This window comes from Ranitomeya imitator, chromosome 8 (genome assembly GCF_032444005.1).
Source record: "Ranitomeya imitator isolate aRanImi1 chromosome 8, aRanImi1.pri, whole genome shotgun sequence".
In the NCBI taxonomy this organism is placed as follows: Eukaryota; Metazoa; Chordata; class Amphibia; order Anura; family Dendrobatidae; genus Ranitomeya; species Ranitomeya imitator.
In genome coordinates this window covers 185,259,833-185,277,805 of record NC_091289.1, presented here as the reverse complement: position 1 = coordinate 185,277,805, position 17,973 = coordinate 185,259,833, and the positions used below count along the sequence as shown (strand labels likewise).

At 42.9% G+C, this 17,973-nt stretch overlaps 1 protein-coding gene across 1 annotated transcript in view; it reads left to right on the top strand.

The window, feature by feature from the left end:
• The window catches only part of OMA1 (OMA1 zinc metallopeptidase), a 54,589-nt gene extending 37,215 nt beyond the window's left edge, over positions 1-17,374 (top strand). The window contains exon 9 of the mRNA XM_069738107.1: positions 14,438-17,374. Coding sequence (XP_069594208.1) covers positions 14,438-14,623 — 186 coding nt within the window. The 3' untranslated portion in view covers positions 14,624-17,374. The remainder of the gene's footprint in view (positions 1-14,437) is intronic.
• The last annotated feature ends 599 nt before the right edge of the window (positions 17,375-17,973 follow it).

Below are 17,973 nucleotides of genomic sequence, written 5' to 3'. Positions count from 1 at the left end.
AGATTCATCCTTAAAGGAGGGAACTTATTGCTGCCCGATAACGCCGTCGGTCAAATGCACAGTACCACTTGGCTGACCCCCGGGCCGCGGCCCCTCAACGCAAACTTTGCCCCTAGTCTACCTGAAGTTTATAATCATTTTATCCCTTTCTGTAGTGTAATCGTCTCTCCTCCAGTAAGTGACACATTGCTGGAATCGGGGTCTCTGCCCCTACATCATGCTACTCTCAGATGGGGTAGCAAAAACTTGGTGATAGATTCCCTTTAATATGGGTGCCCCCAGTAAGAAGACCACCCCCAGATTGTTGTAGGGACAACCCCTATAAAGGGAATGTGTAAGCACAAGATGACTTACTTAATAACCTAGAAACTGAATTCAAAGATATGTTTTTAGATTTTGTTATAAAATCCATGTCACTGCGCTATATTAATAATGAAATATTGCAGCTTTTGCTTTGACCAGTGAGTCTCATAATAACTGATACGTCCTGTCCTGTATAGATCACATCTCAGCAGTCGTATCATTATAGACACAGGAACAATTATAATGACTGATAACACCTCTATATACAGCAGATAACAGAGGTTCCACCATTCACAATAGTTGATTTCACAGCTCACCTCCTCCCCCTGTACGATAACTGATAACTCCTCTATACAGTATATAACACAGAATCCACCATTCGCAATAGATGATGTCACAGCTCACCTCCTCCCCTGTACGATAACTGATAACTCCTCTATACAGTAGATAACACAGGATCCTCCATTCACATTAGGTGATGTCACAGCTCACCTCCTCCTGTACAATGACTGATAGCACCTCTATATACAGTAGATAACACAGGATCCACTATTCACAATAGATGATGTCACAGCTCACCTCCTCCCCCTGTACAATGACTGATGACACATCTATATACAGTAGATAACAGGATCCACCATTCACAATAGTTAATGTCACAGCTCACCTCCTCCTCCTGTACAATGACTGATAACATCTCTATGTACAGTATATAACACAGAATCCACCATTCACAATAGGTGATGTCACAGCTCACCTCCTCCTCCTGCACAATGACTGATAACACCTCTATATACAGTAGATAACATAGGATCCACCATTCACAATAGGTGATGTCACAGCTCACCTCCTCCTGTACAGTGACTGATAACACCTCTATATACAGTAGATAACATAGGATCCACCATTCACAATAGTTGATCACAGCTCACCTCCTCCCCTTGTTCGAAAACTGATAACTCCTCTATACAGTAGATAACTGTTGTGAATTCTGTGGCTGAATTCACTCCTGTGGTCACAAGTGGTACTGCAGCTTCTGAGCTTCCTTCCTCAGGTGTTCTGGTGAGCTCGTTAACTGCTTCATTACTTAACTCCGCCTGATGCTGCTATCCTTGCTCCTTGTCAATGTTTCAGTGTTGGATCTGAGCTTCTCCTGATTGTTCCTGTGACCTGCTGCTCTGTGTAGCTAAGTGCTTTTTGCTTTTTTGTTGCTTTTTTTCTGTCCAGCTTGTCTTTTGTTTTGCTGGAAGCTCTGAGACGCAAAGGGTGTACCGCCGTGCCGTTAGTTCGGCACGGTGGTTTTTTTTTGCCCCCTTTGCGTGGTTTTGCTTTAGGGTTTTTTGTAGACTGCAAAGTTCGCTTTACTGTCCTCGCTCTGTCCTAGAATATCGGGCCCCACTTTGCTGAATCTATTTCATCCCTACGTTTTGTCTTTTCATCTTACTCACAGTCATTATATGTGGGGGGCTGCCTTTTCCTTTGGGGAATTTCTCTGGGGCAAGTCAGGCCTATTTTTCTATCTTCAGGCTAGCTAGTTTCTTAGGCTGTGCCGAGTTGCCTAGGTAGTTGTTAGGCGCAATCCACAGCCGCTTTTAGTTGTGTTTAGGATAGGATCAGGTGTGCAGTCTACAGAGTTTCCACGTCTCAGAGCTCGTTCTTGTATTTTTGGGTATTTGTCAGATCACTGTGTGCGCTCTGATCGCTAAGCACACTGTGTTTCTGGATTGCCTTCATAACACCTGTCATTAGCAAACATAACAGTACAAGGAGCCAAACTAATGATTCTCAATAGAGGGAAAGAAAAAGTTCTGACATCATTTTTTTTTTTTTTTTTTTCTGCTCTGTGTTCACTTTTTTTTTTCCCCTAGACATTTGGGTGATTCTGGACACAGGTGTGGACATGGATATTCAGGGTCTGTGCTCTTCAATGGATAATCTTGTTATAAATGTACAAAAAATTCAAGATACTATTGATCAGAAATCTATGTTAGAACCAAGAATTCCTATTCCTGATTTGTTTTTTGGAGATAGAACTAAGTTTCTAAGTTTCAAAAATAATTGTAAGCTATTTCTGGCCTTGAAACCTCATTCTTCTGGTAATCCTATTCAACAGGTTTTGATTATTATTTCTTTTTTGCGCGGCGACCCTCAAGACTGGGCATTTTCTCTTGCGCCAGGAGACCCTGCATTGAGTAGTGTCGATGCGTTTTTCCTGGCGCTCGGATTGCTGTACGATGAGCCTAATTCAGTGGATCAGGCTGAGAAAAATTTGCTGGCTTTGTGCCAGGGTCAGGATGATATAGAAGTATATTGTCAGAAATTTAGGAAATGGTCAGTACTCTCTCAGTGGAATGAATCTGCGCTGGCAGCTTTGTTCAGAAAGGGTCTCTCTGAGGCTCTTAAGGATGTCATGGTGGGATTTCCTATGCCCGCTGGTTTGAATGAGTCTTTGTCTTTGGCCATTCAGATCGGTCGACGCTTGCGCGAGCGTAAATCTGTGCACCATTTGGCGGTACTGCCTGAGGTTAAACCTGAGCCTATGCAGTGCGATAGGACTATGACTAGAGTTGAACGGCAGGAATACAGACGTCTGAATGGTCTGTGTTTCTACTGTGGTGATTCCACTCATGCTATTTCTGATTGTCCTAAGCGCACTAAGCGGTCCGCTAGGTCTGCCGTCATTGGTACTGTACAGTCCAAATTCCTTCTGTCCATTACCTTGATATGCTCTTTGTCGTCGTTTTCTGTCATGGCGTTTGTGGATTCGGGCGCTGCCCTGAATCTGATGGATTTGGATTATGCTAAACGTTGTGGGTTTTTATTGGAGCCCTTGCAGTGTCCTATTCCATTGAGAGGAATTGATGCTACACCTTTGGCCAAGAATAAACCTCAGTACTGGACCCAGCTGACCATGTGCATGGCTCCTGCACATCAGGAGGTTATTCGCTTTCTGGTGTTGCATAATCTGCATGATGTGGTCGTGTTGGGGTTGCCATGGCTACAAACCCATAATCCAGTATTGGATTGGAATTCCATGTCGGTATCCAGCTGGGGTTGTCAGGGGGTACATGGTGATGTTCCATTTTTGTCGATTTCGTCATCCACCCCTTCTGAGGTCCCAGAGTTCTTGTCTGATTATCAGGATGTATTTGAAGAGTCCAAGTCTGATGCCCTACCTCCGCATAGGGATTGTGATTGTGCTATCAATTTGATTCCTGGTAGTAAATTCCCTAAAGGTCGATTATTTAATTTATCCGTGCCTGAACACACCGCTATGCGCAGTTATGTGAAGGAATCCCTGGAGAAGGGACATATTCGGCCATCGTCGTCACCACTGGGAGCAGGGTTCTTCTTTGTAGCCAAGAAGGATGGTTCGCTGAGACCGTGTATTGATTACCGCCTTCTTAATAAGATCACTGTTAAATTTCAGTATCCCTTGCCATTGTTATCTGACTTGTTTGCTCGGATTAAGGGGGCTAGTTGGTTCACTAAGATAGATCTTCGTGGTGCGTATAATCTGGTGAGAATCAGGCAAGGAGATGAATGGAAAACTGCATTTAATACGCCCGAGGGTCATTTTGAGTATCTAGTGATGCCGTTCGGACTTGCCAATGCTCCATCTGTGTTTCAGTCTTTTAGGCATGACATCTTCCGTGAGTATCTGGATAAATTCCTGATTGTTTACTTGGATCGCTAAGCACACTGTGTTTCTGGATTGCCTTCATAACACCTGTCATTAGCAAACATAACAGATAACACAGGATCCTTCATTCACATTAGGTGATATCACAGCTCACCTCCTCCTCCTGTACAATGACTGATATCACCTCTATATACAGTAGGTAAGAGGTTCCACCATTCACAATAGGTGATATCACAGCTCACCTCCTCCTCCTCCTGTACAATGACTGATAACACCTCTATATACAGTAGATAACACAGGATCCATAATTCACAATAGGTGATGTCACAGCTCACCTCCTCCGCTGTATGACTGCTCCCTTAATCATGTTCAGAAAATAAAATAAAACTTCTTCAATCAAAATAAAAAACAGATAAGTAAAAAGGAAAAAAGAAAATGTATCAGTGGAAGGTTCAGTGGAATCTTCGTTTACCACTTATTGGTCGCCTGTTCTCCCCTCTTTGCCTTCTAAAGTTATTCACCCTGAAATAAAATCTGCCCTGCTCAAAACAAAATGGACTGACAACTCACTGATGGATCAGGTGACAGTCTTTATGGAGGGGGTAAAACTGGAGGGCAGTGCTGCTTCCTAATAAGTGTTTTATCTCACTTCAGTGCTGGATTCACAGTTACACTGCTCAGTACTGCGGTACAATATCTTCTGTGCCACATCTTCTGATCATCTGCTACTAAGACTAGAGGCAGGGGCTCAGAGAAAACTGCAAATTAGAGCCTGTGGAGGGTGAAACTAGTGATTAATGCAGGATTCAAGTCATGCAATGGCCAGAAATGGAATCATTCCTCCTGTACACACAATAGAATGTTCTTAAAAATTCTCCTGAAATTACAGGTTCCCTTTAAAAAGCTGCCCTTTCTTAGCCGAGTCCTGTTGTTTCTCCGCATCCATCCATCCCGTCCTCCTTCCACCTGGTGTAACCTCGGTGCAGGGAGCGCTCCCCGCCGGCCTCCGCCGCGCCTGTCACATCCATCACGTCTGGCGGCAGAATCTGCGGTCATGTATTGATATTATAAGAAGCCTTTCTTCATGCCATGTCTGCGTTCTGCATCTTTTATGTTCTTCTCGGCATTATTTAAACATGGATCCGTCTCTTGGCAACTACTGAGCTCCTAAAATAGTTTTCGGAGAAGACATTAGAGGCCGCGTCTTTGCTGCGCAGAGCCTGTTCTCCGAATGTCGGCGCACAGCGGTATTCCTGCGCACATTTTGTTCCTATCTAAATGGAAAGTTTTCTGCTGTGCGCTTATCAGATGGACTAAAGTGTAACAAGTCGCAGTTACTTCTCCAAATCTCTGCTTGCTGTCATGGAATGAAACATTCTTTGTATCTAAAGGTTGCAACCTCAAGCAGAGTTACTATTTCCCCATTGCGTGTTACAATGTATCAGTCTGGGGGGGCATTTACCGGAGGCGCCAAATGAGAGACCACGACACTTGTGGAGGCCGAACCAGTAGGCTGAAATTACTTCTGCTCAATATTAACCTTCACATATTACCTAAATAGAATTAATATAAAATAATTATATCACTTAATATTGAGTAGAACTAAGCATGCTGACACCTCTCTATATGCCGTATAAGTCCATACACAGCCCCTATATACAATATCAGCCTCTACACAGTGCATATCTATATAATTAGATACAATTATATATATATAGATTGTCTAAGGGTTTTTCTGTCTGTCTGTCCTGGAAATCCCGCGTCTCTGATTGGTCGAGGCCGCCAGTGACGGGCACAGCATGGCGACGATGATGTCATAAAGGTTGCCTCGACCAATCAGCGACGGGCACAGTCTGCCGCGAATTCGCCTCGACCAATCAGCGACGGGCACAGTCTGCCGCGAATTCTGGAATCATCATTGTCCATATACTACGGGGACATGCATATTCTAGAATACCCGATGCGTTAGAATCACGATATTAGTGCGGGATTTAAACACGCAACATATATACATACATATTCTAGAATACCGGATGCGTTTGAATTGGGCCAACATCTAGTATACAGTATAAGACCACACTTAGTCCTTTATATACAGCATGAGCCCCCACACAGCTTCTTATATACATTGATCAAAAGAAAAAAAAGGAGTTCTATACGAGATATTTTAAAATCAATGTTTTATTACAAAAAAATATTTTAAAAATGTCAATGTGGTACAAAACGTATATATGTAGGAAAGGGGAGACCCTAGTACAAGAACATCCAAATCACAGGCACATAAATGTGTAAGTCACCATGGTATATATGTATAAATAAACATCCATGTTAGCACACAATGGTAGGATATAATACCAATTTCCATATGGACAAGTGTCCTCCATGCAAAAATAAGCAAAGAAACCAATTGTGGTGCATATCAAATGAGAAATTTCTTACCCATAGTGAAGTGACCAGTGCCTGTGACTCTGGATACCCCCTGACGCGCGTTTCGCGTTGCTTCATCTTTGATGAAGCAACGCGAAACGCGCGTCAGGGGGTATCCAGAGTCAACGCGCGTCACACATTTATGTGCCTGTGATTTGGATGTTCTTGTACTAGGGTCTCCCCTTTCCTACATATATACGTTTTGTACCACATTGACATTTTTAAAATATTTTTTTGTAATAAAACATTGATTTTAAAATATCTCGTATAGAACTCCTTTTTTTCTTTTGATCAATGATTATCCGGAGTATACGTTACTGTCCTTGTATATACATGGGTATAGTTAAACATCTCTTTACAACTGCACACAGAGTGTGTGGGACCCATGTTATTTCTGTAGGTGTGTTTTCATAGCTTCTTATATACAGTATGAGTCCACACACAGCCCCTATATACAGTATCAGCCCCTACACAGCCCATATATACAGTATAAGACCACACTTAGTCCTTTATATACAGCATGAGCCCCCACACAGCTTCTTATATACAGTATGAGTCCACACACCACTCCCTATATAAGGTATGAGTCTATGCACAGTTCCTGTATACACTATCATCTCCCATACAGCCCATATATACAGTAAAAGTCCACACTTAGCCCCCTATATACAGTATTAGTCCCTACAATGCCTCCTATATGCAGTATGAGCCCCCACACAGCCACCCTATGTACAGTATGAGGCCACTAACGGCCCCCTATTTACAGTGAGCCCCCACTCAGCACCCCTAAATACAGTATGAGCCCCCAAGTCTTCTAGATACAATATGAGCCCCCACAGCCCTCTATACACAGTTCCCCTAAATACAATATGAGCCCCTAAATACATTTTCCCTATATGCAATGAGCCCCCCACAGCCCCTAAATACACTTCCCCTATATACAGTATGAGACCCCACACAGCCCCCTATATATAGTATGACCCCCCCACATTTCCCCTGTATACATATGACCCCCCACATTTCCCCTGTATACAGTATGACCCCCCCAACATTTCCCCTGTATACAGTATGACCCCCCACATTTCCCCTGTATACAGTATGACCCCCCACATTTCCCCTGTATACAGTATGACCCCCCACATTTCCCCTGTATACAGTATGACCCCCCACATTTCCCCTGTATACAGTATGACCCCCACATTTCCCCTGTATACAGTATGACCCCCTACATTTCCCCTGTATACAGTATCACCCCCCACATTTCCCCTGTATACAGTATGACCCCCCCACATTTCCCCTGTATACAGTATGACCCCCCACATTTCCCCTGTATACAGTGTGACCCCCCCACATTTCCCCTGTATACAGTGTGACCCCCCACATTTCCCGTGTATACAGTATGACCCCCCACATTTCCCCTGTATACAGTATGACCCCCCACATTTCCCCTGTATACAGTATGACCCCCCACATTTCCCCTGTATACAGTATGACCCCCCCACACACATTTCCCCTGTATACATTATGACCCCCCCACATTTCCCCTGTATACAGTATGACCCCCCCCACATTTCCCCTGTATACAGTATGACCCCCCACATTTCCCCTGTATACAGTATGACCCCCCACATTTCCCCTGTATACAGTATGACCCCCCCACATTTCCCCTGTATAAAGTATGACCCCCCCACATTTCCCCTGTATAAAGTATGACCCCCCCCACATTTCCCCTGTATAGTGTGACCCCCCACATTTCCCCTGTATACAGTGTGACCCCCCCACATTTCCCCTGTATACAGTGTGACCCCCCACATTTCCCCTGTATACAGTATGACCCCCCCCACATTTCCCCTGTATACAGTGTGACCCCCCCACATTTCCCTTGTATACAGTGTGACCCCCCAACATTTCCCCTGTATACAGTATGACCCCCAACATTTCCCCTGTATACAGTATGACCCCCCCACATTTCCCCTGTATACAGTATGACCCTCCACATTTCCCCTGTATACAGTATCACCCCCCACATTTCCCCTGTATACAGTATGACCCCCCCACATTTCCCCTGTATACAGTATGACCCCCCCACATTTCCCTTGTATACAGTATGACCCCCCAACATTTCCCCTGTATACAGTATGACCCCCAACATTTCCCCTGTATACAGTATGACCCCCCCACATTTCCCCTGTATACAGTATGACCCCCCACATTTCCCCTGTATACAGTATGACCCCCCCACATTTCCCCTGTATACAGTATGACCCCCCCACATTTCCCCTGTATACAGTATGACCCCCCCACATTTCCCCTGTATACAGTATGACCCCCCACATTTCCCCTGTATACAGTATGACCCCCCACATCTCCCCTGTATACAGTATGACCCCCACATTTCCCCTGTATACAGTATGACCCCCCCCCACATTTCCCCTGTATACAGTATGACCCCCCCACATTTCCCCTGTATACAGTATGACCCCCCACACAGCCCCCTATATATAGTATGACCCCCCACATTTCCCCTGTATACAGTATGACCCCCCCACATTTCCCCTGTATACAGTGTGACCCCCCACATTTCCCCTGTATACAGTGTGACCCCCCCACATTTCCCCTGTATACAGTGTGACCCCCCCCACATTTCCCCTGTATACAGTATGACCCCCCACACAGCCCCCTATATATAGTATGACCCCCCACATTTCCCCTGTATACAGTATGACCCCCCCCACATTTCCCCTGTATACAGTATGACCCCCCCACATTTCCCCTGTATACAGTATGACCCCCCACACAGCCCCCTATATATAGTATGACCCCCCACATTTCCCCTGTGTACAGTATGACCCCCCCCCCTTATTTCCCCTGTGTACAGTATGACCCCCCCCCCCCCTTATTTCCCCTGTGTACAGTATGAGCCCTCACCCAGTCGGGTCTGCTATTCTTACGCTGAGGGTTTCCTACAATTGATCCCGTGTGTGAGATCCTATTGGTGCTGATCACAAGTAGTCGGTGAAGGGTAAATGTAACTGGACTCAGTGGTGAGAAGCCCGGGAATAATTTCTCTCTATGAGATCCTGAATATCGTGGGAATTGTAAACAGTGCGGTTTTATGGAAGGGTGCGCTGGAGTAAGAGGCGCCTCTTCTGCCAAGTAGCAGGAGCTGAAGAACATTTCCATCGTAACCATTTTACTGCTATAAAATTATAATAAAATTGTCCTCCGTGTTCGGCCATGTCCCCTTCCGCTAAACTTGTCTAAACTTCTCCAAAAGTTGGCAGCTTAGTTGGTGTAAAAACGCCGAAAGTCACAAAGCAAAAAAGCTACAAACTGCGCAAAAGTTCAAACGGTTTTACTCCACAATTCTGGGGCAAACTGCTTGGTGACTTGGGTGCCAAAGTCTCAGAGAGTTGCAGAATTGCGCATTTGTATTTCTGTTACATAATTCCCTTTAGTAAAGGGATAGTCAAGGATTTCTTTCAAAAGATGTGCCACCCCTGTGCACAGGTTCTCTTTTGAAAGGCACGGGTCTGAGCTGCAATACCACGTACTACCTGTGCACAGGTGTGGCGCTGTTTCTGAAAACAGACAGCCATGTTTTACATCCTGGACAATCATTTTAGGCTTTTCATAGAACTCCAGGGTGTTTGCCGTCACGTTTTGGTTTGGAAAGTTCTTTCTTCTTTATCTTATCTATAGGGGAACAGAACCATTGATCTATAGCTGCAGAGGACAGGGATCCCTCCATCTAGCACCCTGTGGCTCTCAGGGAATGCTGGGAGCTGTAGTTCCACACTATATGGAGCGTCAAAGTTTGCTGATCCTTATACTTTATGCAAATAGGAAAGGTAATGGATCATGAATTGCTGTGTATAGATATATAGTATGGGCTGCACACAGAGTCCAGCAGAGTTGTCATAGGGACAGAGTATCTGGCCACCGAGCATGCAGCAGGACATTTACCGGACGGGTGAATGAGCAGATTCCCGGCGCCATGTGACGGGTTTATATTGTGTAATGCAGCGCGTCGTATTTTGTTACAATATTACCGTAACCATCCCTCCCCTCCCCCGCCGTCTGGCCGGCATTTAGCGGTAAATACATTATACATTGGGAATATTACATTTGTATCTCATCCCGGGGACGTCTGGTGACATTTTCTACCACTCGTATTCTATGTTTCCCTGATTAACGTTTATTAAGCAGCATTAATATCCTAGAACAGGCGGCTGAATAATCCCGCTCGCTTCAGCAGAACGTTGAAGGACATTTTGGGTGTTTTTTTTTTTTTTTTGTTTTTTTTTGTACGACCGGGATCATTTCACAGTTCATTTCTTCTTGAAAGTCTCCCATCGCTGATGCATCTGTCAGTGCAACGCTAAAAAAAAAAAGAGGAAAAAAAATTACATTTTAGATTCAGCAGCTTTAACTATTAAAATAGTAAGTAATCAACCTCTCCGACCGCGGCTTCTGGAACGACTCCACCCTTCCATTAATCCAAGAGGAACCTTGAGTGGGAGAGCGGAGGATGTATCACTTTTATATCTATAGCATGCAAGTAAATATTTTCTGATTTTGTTACATTATGTTCTATGCTCCAGTCACATCCAAAGCTGCATTCAGAATTCTGCACTATCTGTGGTATGGCGTAACGCAGGAGATAACGTGGTGTCCAGGACCTTACCTTGGATTTAATACAGAATTTGTGGAAGAAAACAACAAATGTTTTAATTATTAGTTGTAGTTCTTTTCTATCTATCTATGTATTCAAATTATTATTATTATTTTTAGCTAATTCATTAAGGGCATTTATGTTTTTCACCTTTATGTTTTACCTTCATGGCCCAATTCATCATTTTGCTTTCTTTCTTTTAACCCCTTCAAGACCTTGCCCTTTTTCATTTTTTCGCTCCCCTCCTTCCCAGAGCCATAACTTTTTTTATTTCTCCATCAATATGGCCATGTGAGGGCTTATTTTTTGCGGGACAAGTCGTACTTTTGAACGACATCATAGGTTTTGCCATGTCGTGTACTAGAAACCGGGAAAAAAATTCCAAGTGCGATGAAATTGCAAAAAAAGTGCAATCCCAAACTTGTTTTTTGTTTGGCTTTTTTGCTAGGTTCACTAAATGCTAAAACTGACCTGACATTATGATTCTCCAGTTCAGTACGAGTTCATAGACACCAAACATGTCTAGGTTATGTTTTATCTAAGTGGTAAAAAAAATTCCAAACTTTGCTAAAAAGAACAAAACAAGAAATGTGCAATTTTCCATGATCTGGGGTCAGGTGAGGGCTTATTTTTTGTGTGCCGAGCTGTCGTTTTTAATGATACCATTTTGGTGCAAATACTTTCTTTTAATCGCCCGTTATTACATTTTAATGATATGTCATGGTGACCAAAAAACATAATTCTGGCGTTTCAAATTTTTTCTCGCTACGCCATTTAGCGATCAGGTTAATCCTTTTTTATATTGATAGATCAGACGATTCTGAAAACGGCAATACCAAATATGTGTAGGTTTGAGGTTTTTTTTTTTTTTGAATGGGGCGAAAGGAGGGTGATTTTAAATGTTTATATTTTTTTTATTTTTTTTTTCATATTCTTCAAAACCTCTTTTTTTCTTTTTACTTTTGCCATGCTTCAATAGCTTCCATGGGAGGCTAGAAGCTGGCACAACGCGATCGGCTCTGCTACATAGGAGCGATTGTCAGATCGGTCCTATGAAGTAGATTTACTGCATTGCCATGAGCGCCGTCCACAGGGTGGCGCTCACTGCAATCCGGCATCAACAACCATAGAGGTCTCAAGGAGACCTCAGGTTGTCATGCCGACGCATCGCTGACCCCCGATCATGTCATGGGGTGGCGATGCGCTCATTTCCGGCCCGATGGCCGGAAGCGGTAGTTAAATGCCGCTGTCAGCATTTGACAACGGCATTTAACTAGTTAATAGCGGCGGGTGAATCACGATTTCACCCTCTGCTATTGCGGGCATATGTCAGCTGTTCAAAACAGCTGACGTGTCCCGGCTTTGATGCAGGATCACTGCCGGAGCCCGCATCAAAGCAGGGGATCCGACCTCCGCAGTAATAGTACGGCGGAGATCGTGAAGGGGTTAAGTCACTTTTTTTCTTGTTGTATTCATTGATGTTTTTTGCGCCAAATTCTTAAAAATTGTGAAAAATAAAAATCCAGCGTCGGGGTCGTCTTCTAAAGACATATACAGTGCCTTGCGAAAGTATTCGGCCCCCTGGAAGTTTTCAACCTTTTCCCACATATCATGCTTCAAACATAAAAGATACAAAATGTAAATTTTTGGTGAAGAATCAACAAGTGGAACACAATTATGAATTTGAACCAAATTTATTGGTTATTTTAAATTTTTGTGGAAATTCAAAAACTGAAAAGTGGGGCGTGCAATATTGTTCGGCCCCTTTAACTTAATACTTTTGCTGCAACTACAAGTCGGTCGGGTTCTGTCTCTATCAGTTTTGTACATGGAGAGACTGAAATTCTTGCCCGTTCTTCCTTGGCAAACAGCTCGAGCTCAGTGAGGTTTGATGGAGATCATTTGTGAACAGCAGTTTTCAGCTCTTTCCACAGATACTCGATTGGATTGGGGTCTGGACTCTGACTTGGCCATTCTAACACCTGGATACGTTTATTTGTGAACCATTCCAATGTAGATTTTGCTTTATGTTTGGGATCATTGTCTTGTTGGAAGACAAATCTTCGTCCCAGTCTTAGGTCTTTTGCAGACTCCAACAGGTTTTCTTCAAGAATGGTCCTGTATTTGGCTCCATCCATCTTCCCATCAATTTTAACCATCTTCCCTGTCCCTGCTGAAGAAAAGCAGGCCCAAACCATGATGCTGCCACCACCATGTTTGACAGTGGGGATGGTGTGTTCAGGGTGATGAGCTGTGTTGCCTTTACAGCAAACATATTGTTTGGCATTGCTGCCAAAAAGTTCAATTTTGGTTTCATCTGACCAGAGCACCTTCTTCCACATGTTTGGTGTCTCCCAGGTGGCTTGTTGCAAACTTTAAATGACACTTTTTATGGATATCTTTGAGAAATGGCTTTTTTCTTGCCACTCTTCCATAAAGGCCAGATTTGTGCAGTGTACGACTGATTGTTGTCCAATGGACAGACTGTCCCACCTCAGCTGTAGAACTCTGCAGTTCATCCAGAGTGATCATGGGCCTCTTGGCTGCATCTCTGACCAGTCTTCTCCTTGTTTGAGATGCAAGTTCAGAGGGACGGCCGGGTCTTGGTAGATTTGCAGTGGTATGATACTCCTTCCATTTCAATATGATCGCTTGCACAGTGCTCCTTGGGATGTTTAAAGTTTTGGAAATCATTTTGTATCCAAATCCGGCTTTAAACTTCTCCACAACAGTATCACGGACCTGCCTGTTGTGTTCCTTGGTCGTCATGATGCTCTCTGTGCTTCACACAGAACCCTGAGACTATCACAGAGCAGGTGCATTTATACGGAGACTTGATTACACACAGGTGGATTATATTTATTATCATTAGGCATTTAGGACAACATTGGATCATTCAGAGATCCACAATAAACTTCTGGAGGGAGTCTGCTGCAGTGAAAGTAAAGGGGCCGATTAATATTGCACGCCCCACTTTTCAGTTTTTGAATTTCCACAAAAATGTAAAATAACCAATAAATTTCGTTCAACTTCACAATTGTGTTCCACTTGTTGTTGATTCTTCACCAAAAATTTACATTTGGTATCTTTATGTCTGAAGCATGATATGTGGGAAAAGGTTGAAAAGTTCCAGGGGGCCAAATACCTTCGCAAGGCACTGTATGTGTTGAAAATTCTATGTTTTTGAAAGAAGACCCTGATTCTGTATTTTTTTTTTCTTTACACCATTAGACATTCCACCTTGAGACTACGGGTCACTCTTAGGTGACACTAGACATGTGATTGCAGCTCTGGTGGTGACTGGAGAATAAAACCGTGCATTTTAGAGATTAATTTTGTTTTTAAATTGTTCCTGATTTAAAGCGATATTTTCTTTTTTTCTCTTCCAGGCCATTAAGCAGCGGGAGTCCTGTAACTGCCCGGCTCTCCCTTCCGTTGACCCCAGATCAGTTTTTGAACTGTCAATGAAGCAACTACTCCAGAAATACGGAGAAAACCGAGTGATAACCGGCGCCATCCAACCTCTCCAGGTGGAGGGCGGAGTGACGCTCACCGCTGCGGTCAGAGGAGCGTAGCGGAGCACTCGCTCTATGATGAGGGGATAGGTGCAAATCTACCTCATTTGTGTATAAAAGGGTTCAAAACAGCAGGTAGATTCATTCATAAGCTCAGTTCGGAGCCAAGCTCCACTTTCTAGTGCAGCCATTGAGTTAAAGGGAACTAAATGCAAAAAGTACAAAATATATAAAAAAAAATCTCATCTCCTCCTCTCATAATTTCCTCTTTTTTTTTATCCCATTTTGTCTCATGTTGCGATTAAATCTGATAAAAATATGAACTGGCGCTCAGTCAGGTCCTTGATTCCTCCTCCTCACTTTCCAGTGTGTAAGACAACTGCCTGCAGCGGGAGCCTCTCCCCTCTGCCATGTCTGCAGTAAGACTAGAAATTCCCACCTCTTGCTTAAAATGACGGGCTTTACATGGCCGCCTGCCGACAATGGAACCGATCATCTTATCGTCCCTTGTTCTCTGCAGGACTTCCACAAGATTTATTATTGCACGGATCTCGCAGTAAATGCTTCAGGCAACTTTGACTGCAACTCGGCCAAAGACCGCTCTATGCGGCTGGTACATCGCAGCATAATCGGTGACCTTGTGACCAGCAAGATGGAAACAGCTGAATATCTGCGACCTGTTTGTCTCTGCTGTGGTACCCTAAGGCTATGTTCGCACGTTGCATTTTTGTTGCATTTTTTAATGCAAATTAAAAGCTGTGTTTTACAGCAAAAGCTGCAAGATTTCAGAAATCTCACACACACATTGTTTTTTTTTCTGATTGAATTTGAAAACTGCAGCATGTCACTTCTTTCAGTATTTTTTTCACCCGTAGAAAGCAATAAGTGCAAAAAACAGAAGAATCAGGTTTTGCTGCGTCTTTTGGTGCAAAAACCTCAGGAAGTTGCATCATGTTTTTCTATTTATGCCCCAAACTTACAGCTGGCAAAAATGAAGAGACCACTGCAAAATGTTCAGTTTGTCTGATTTTTCTCTTTATAGGTATATTTTTGAGTAAAATGTAAATTGTTCTTTTATTCTATAAAACTTTTGACAACATGTCTCCGAAGTTCCAAGCAATACATTTTTTGTATTTTTTCCAAAAAGGAGAAATGATCAAAATTGAAAAAAATAACCCAGTGCTTTCAGACCTCCAATAATGCAAAGAAAACAAGTTCATAATCATTTAGAAAGAACAATACTAATGTTTTAACTCAGGGAGAGTTCAGAAATCAATATTTTGTGGAATAACCATGATTGTTAATCACAGCTTTCATGCGTCTTGGCAGCTTTCCACCAGTCTGTTACACTGTTCCTGGTGCAAAAACGTAAGCAGTTCTTCTTTGTTTGATGGCTTGTGACTATCCATCATCCTCCTGATTACACTCCAGAGGTTTTCAATGGGGTTCAGGTCTGGAGATTGGGCTGCCCATGACAGGGATTGGATGTGGTGGTCTCTTAATTTTTGCCAGAGCTCTATATCAATGTGCACCTGATAAAAATGATGCAAAAAAACCCCAGCAAAATCTGCTTTTTGCAAGCAGCTTCTTTACTGCCAAGAGAGCAACTTTTGCCTGCAAAAAAAAAACCACTGCAAAAACAGAAGGTGTGAACATAGCCTAAGAGGCGCAATGTGTTCCCATTCACTTTCACTGCGATGTAACAAAAGCAGAGCGATCTTTGGCCTCCTGACCTGCCTTTGCTTTGTAGCCCCAGAATAGCTGATATATGAGGAGTATGTCTTTTTTGATTCCCAGTGATGATTGTAGCACTTTTTCTATTTTTTTTGTATCATTTTTATTAACTTGTTACACTGGTAATTTCATGTCTAAACTAGAGATTGAGAGGGGCTCAGTAAGTGGCCCCCAAAAGTAGCAGTCATGGGCCCCACCTGAGCCATTCAACAGAATTTGTATAAGGAGTTAAATAAATCAGTTTTTCCTATTCGCGCTGTGTTAAATATGCGAGATTTATTCCATCCTGAAATACCCAGAGAGAATTTCTTCCTAAAGAAGCCGTCCCATAAATAAGTTGTATCACCTGTGCTCAGGATAATGTGTGTGTTTGCTGATGGCTTGTCTCCTGAGACCCGCACAAGTCCCCAAATCCCTTGTGTGAGCGCAGCTGTACTGAGCATGTGCATCCATCACTCCTACAGACAGGAAGCGGAGCAGAGGCCGCACATGCTCAGTGCCCTGTTCTCCAGCGTGATGGAGATGTCACTAACTTTATTTTATTTTCTTTATATATGTGTCACCCAGATTTTCACGAACAGATACAATGTAAAAAAAAAAAGATTGATTTTATTTTTTTTTAATTAGAAAGTTGTTTCTCTTGTAGGATGCTTTCACACATGATGGATTTTTATCTAGATTTGCATGCAGAAAATCCGCAGTGTATGGAAGTAACAGCAAAGTGAATAAGATTACAGATAATCCTAACCACGTGCTGCAGAAACATCCCCAACAGAAATGAACCCATGGGATGTGAATGTAAAATCTGCGGCATGCTACGGTAATTGATGCTGCGGATTTTCACTGCAAAAGTTTGCCCTTTGCAATGCAAGTCAGATTTGATGCAGAATTGCAGTGGAGGTACACAATATGCCATAAATGTGTAAGGACACATTCATACCATGACTATTTGGTGAGTTTTTGATGTTGCAGAATTTCTGCACCTAATACGGTAAATAAATTAGGAAAATTTAATTTTTTTTACATGTTTTTACTGTGTTTTTGATGCTGCACTTTAAATAAAGCTGCTTTTGTTTTTTTGTTGCTTCCTGGTATTTAACTTTGATAAAACTTTATTGATACAGTAATGTGCGAACTACATGCGTTTGAAAAAAACAAAAAAAAACACACTTAATTTTTTATCTGCAAATTTTCTGCATCTAATGCAATTGTACGGAGAAAATCTGCACATAAAACTCAGCCTATCCCAAATGGTTCAAGAAAAAAAAAAAAAATCGCACCATGCGCAGTTTTCCTCCTTGAATCGGATGCCACTCGCCCACTCAAGTCTATGGGTCCAGGAAAAAAATTCGGACTGCACTTTGATAACATCTAAGTGGGGTCTGATTTTTACTGACTGACATAATGGAGAAAGTGGAGGTGGGGAAACTTTTTTTTTTTCTCTACCTCCGAGAAAATTGGATCAAACTCTGATTAGCATAATCAGATCGTTTTTGTCAAATGGAGAGAAATCGGTTATGTGGCCTTAGCCTTACAGACAGTGGCCCGGTAGATATAGGGGAAAATATCTGCAGAGAGGAGGTAATCGCATAAAAAGGAAATAAGCACAGGATAGAAGCTGTGCTGGTTGAATCCAACCTGTATTACTGGCAGGGACACTCTCAATTGAAAAATCT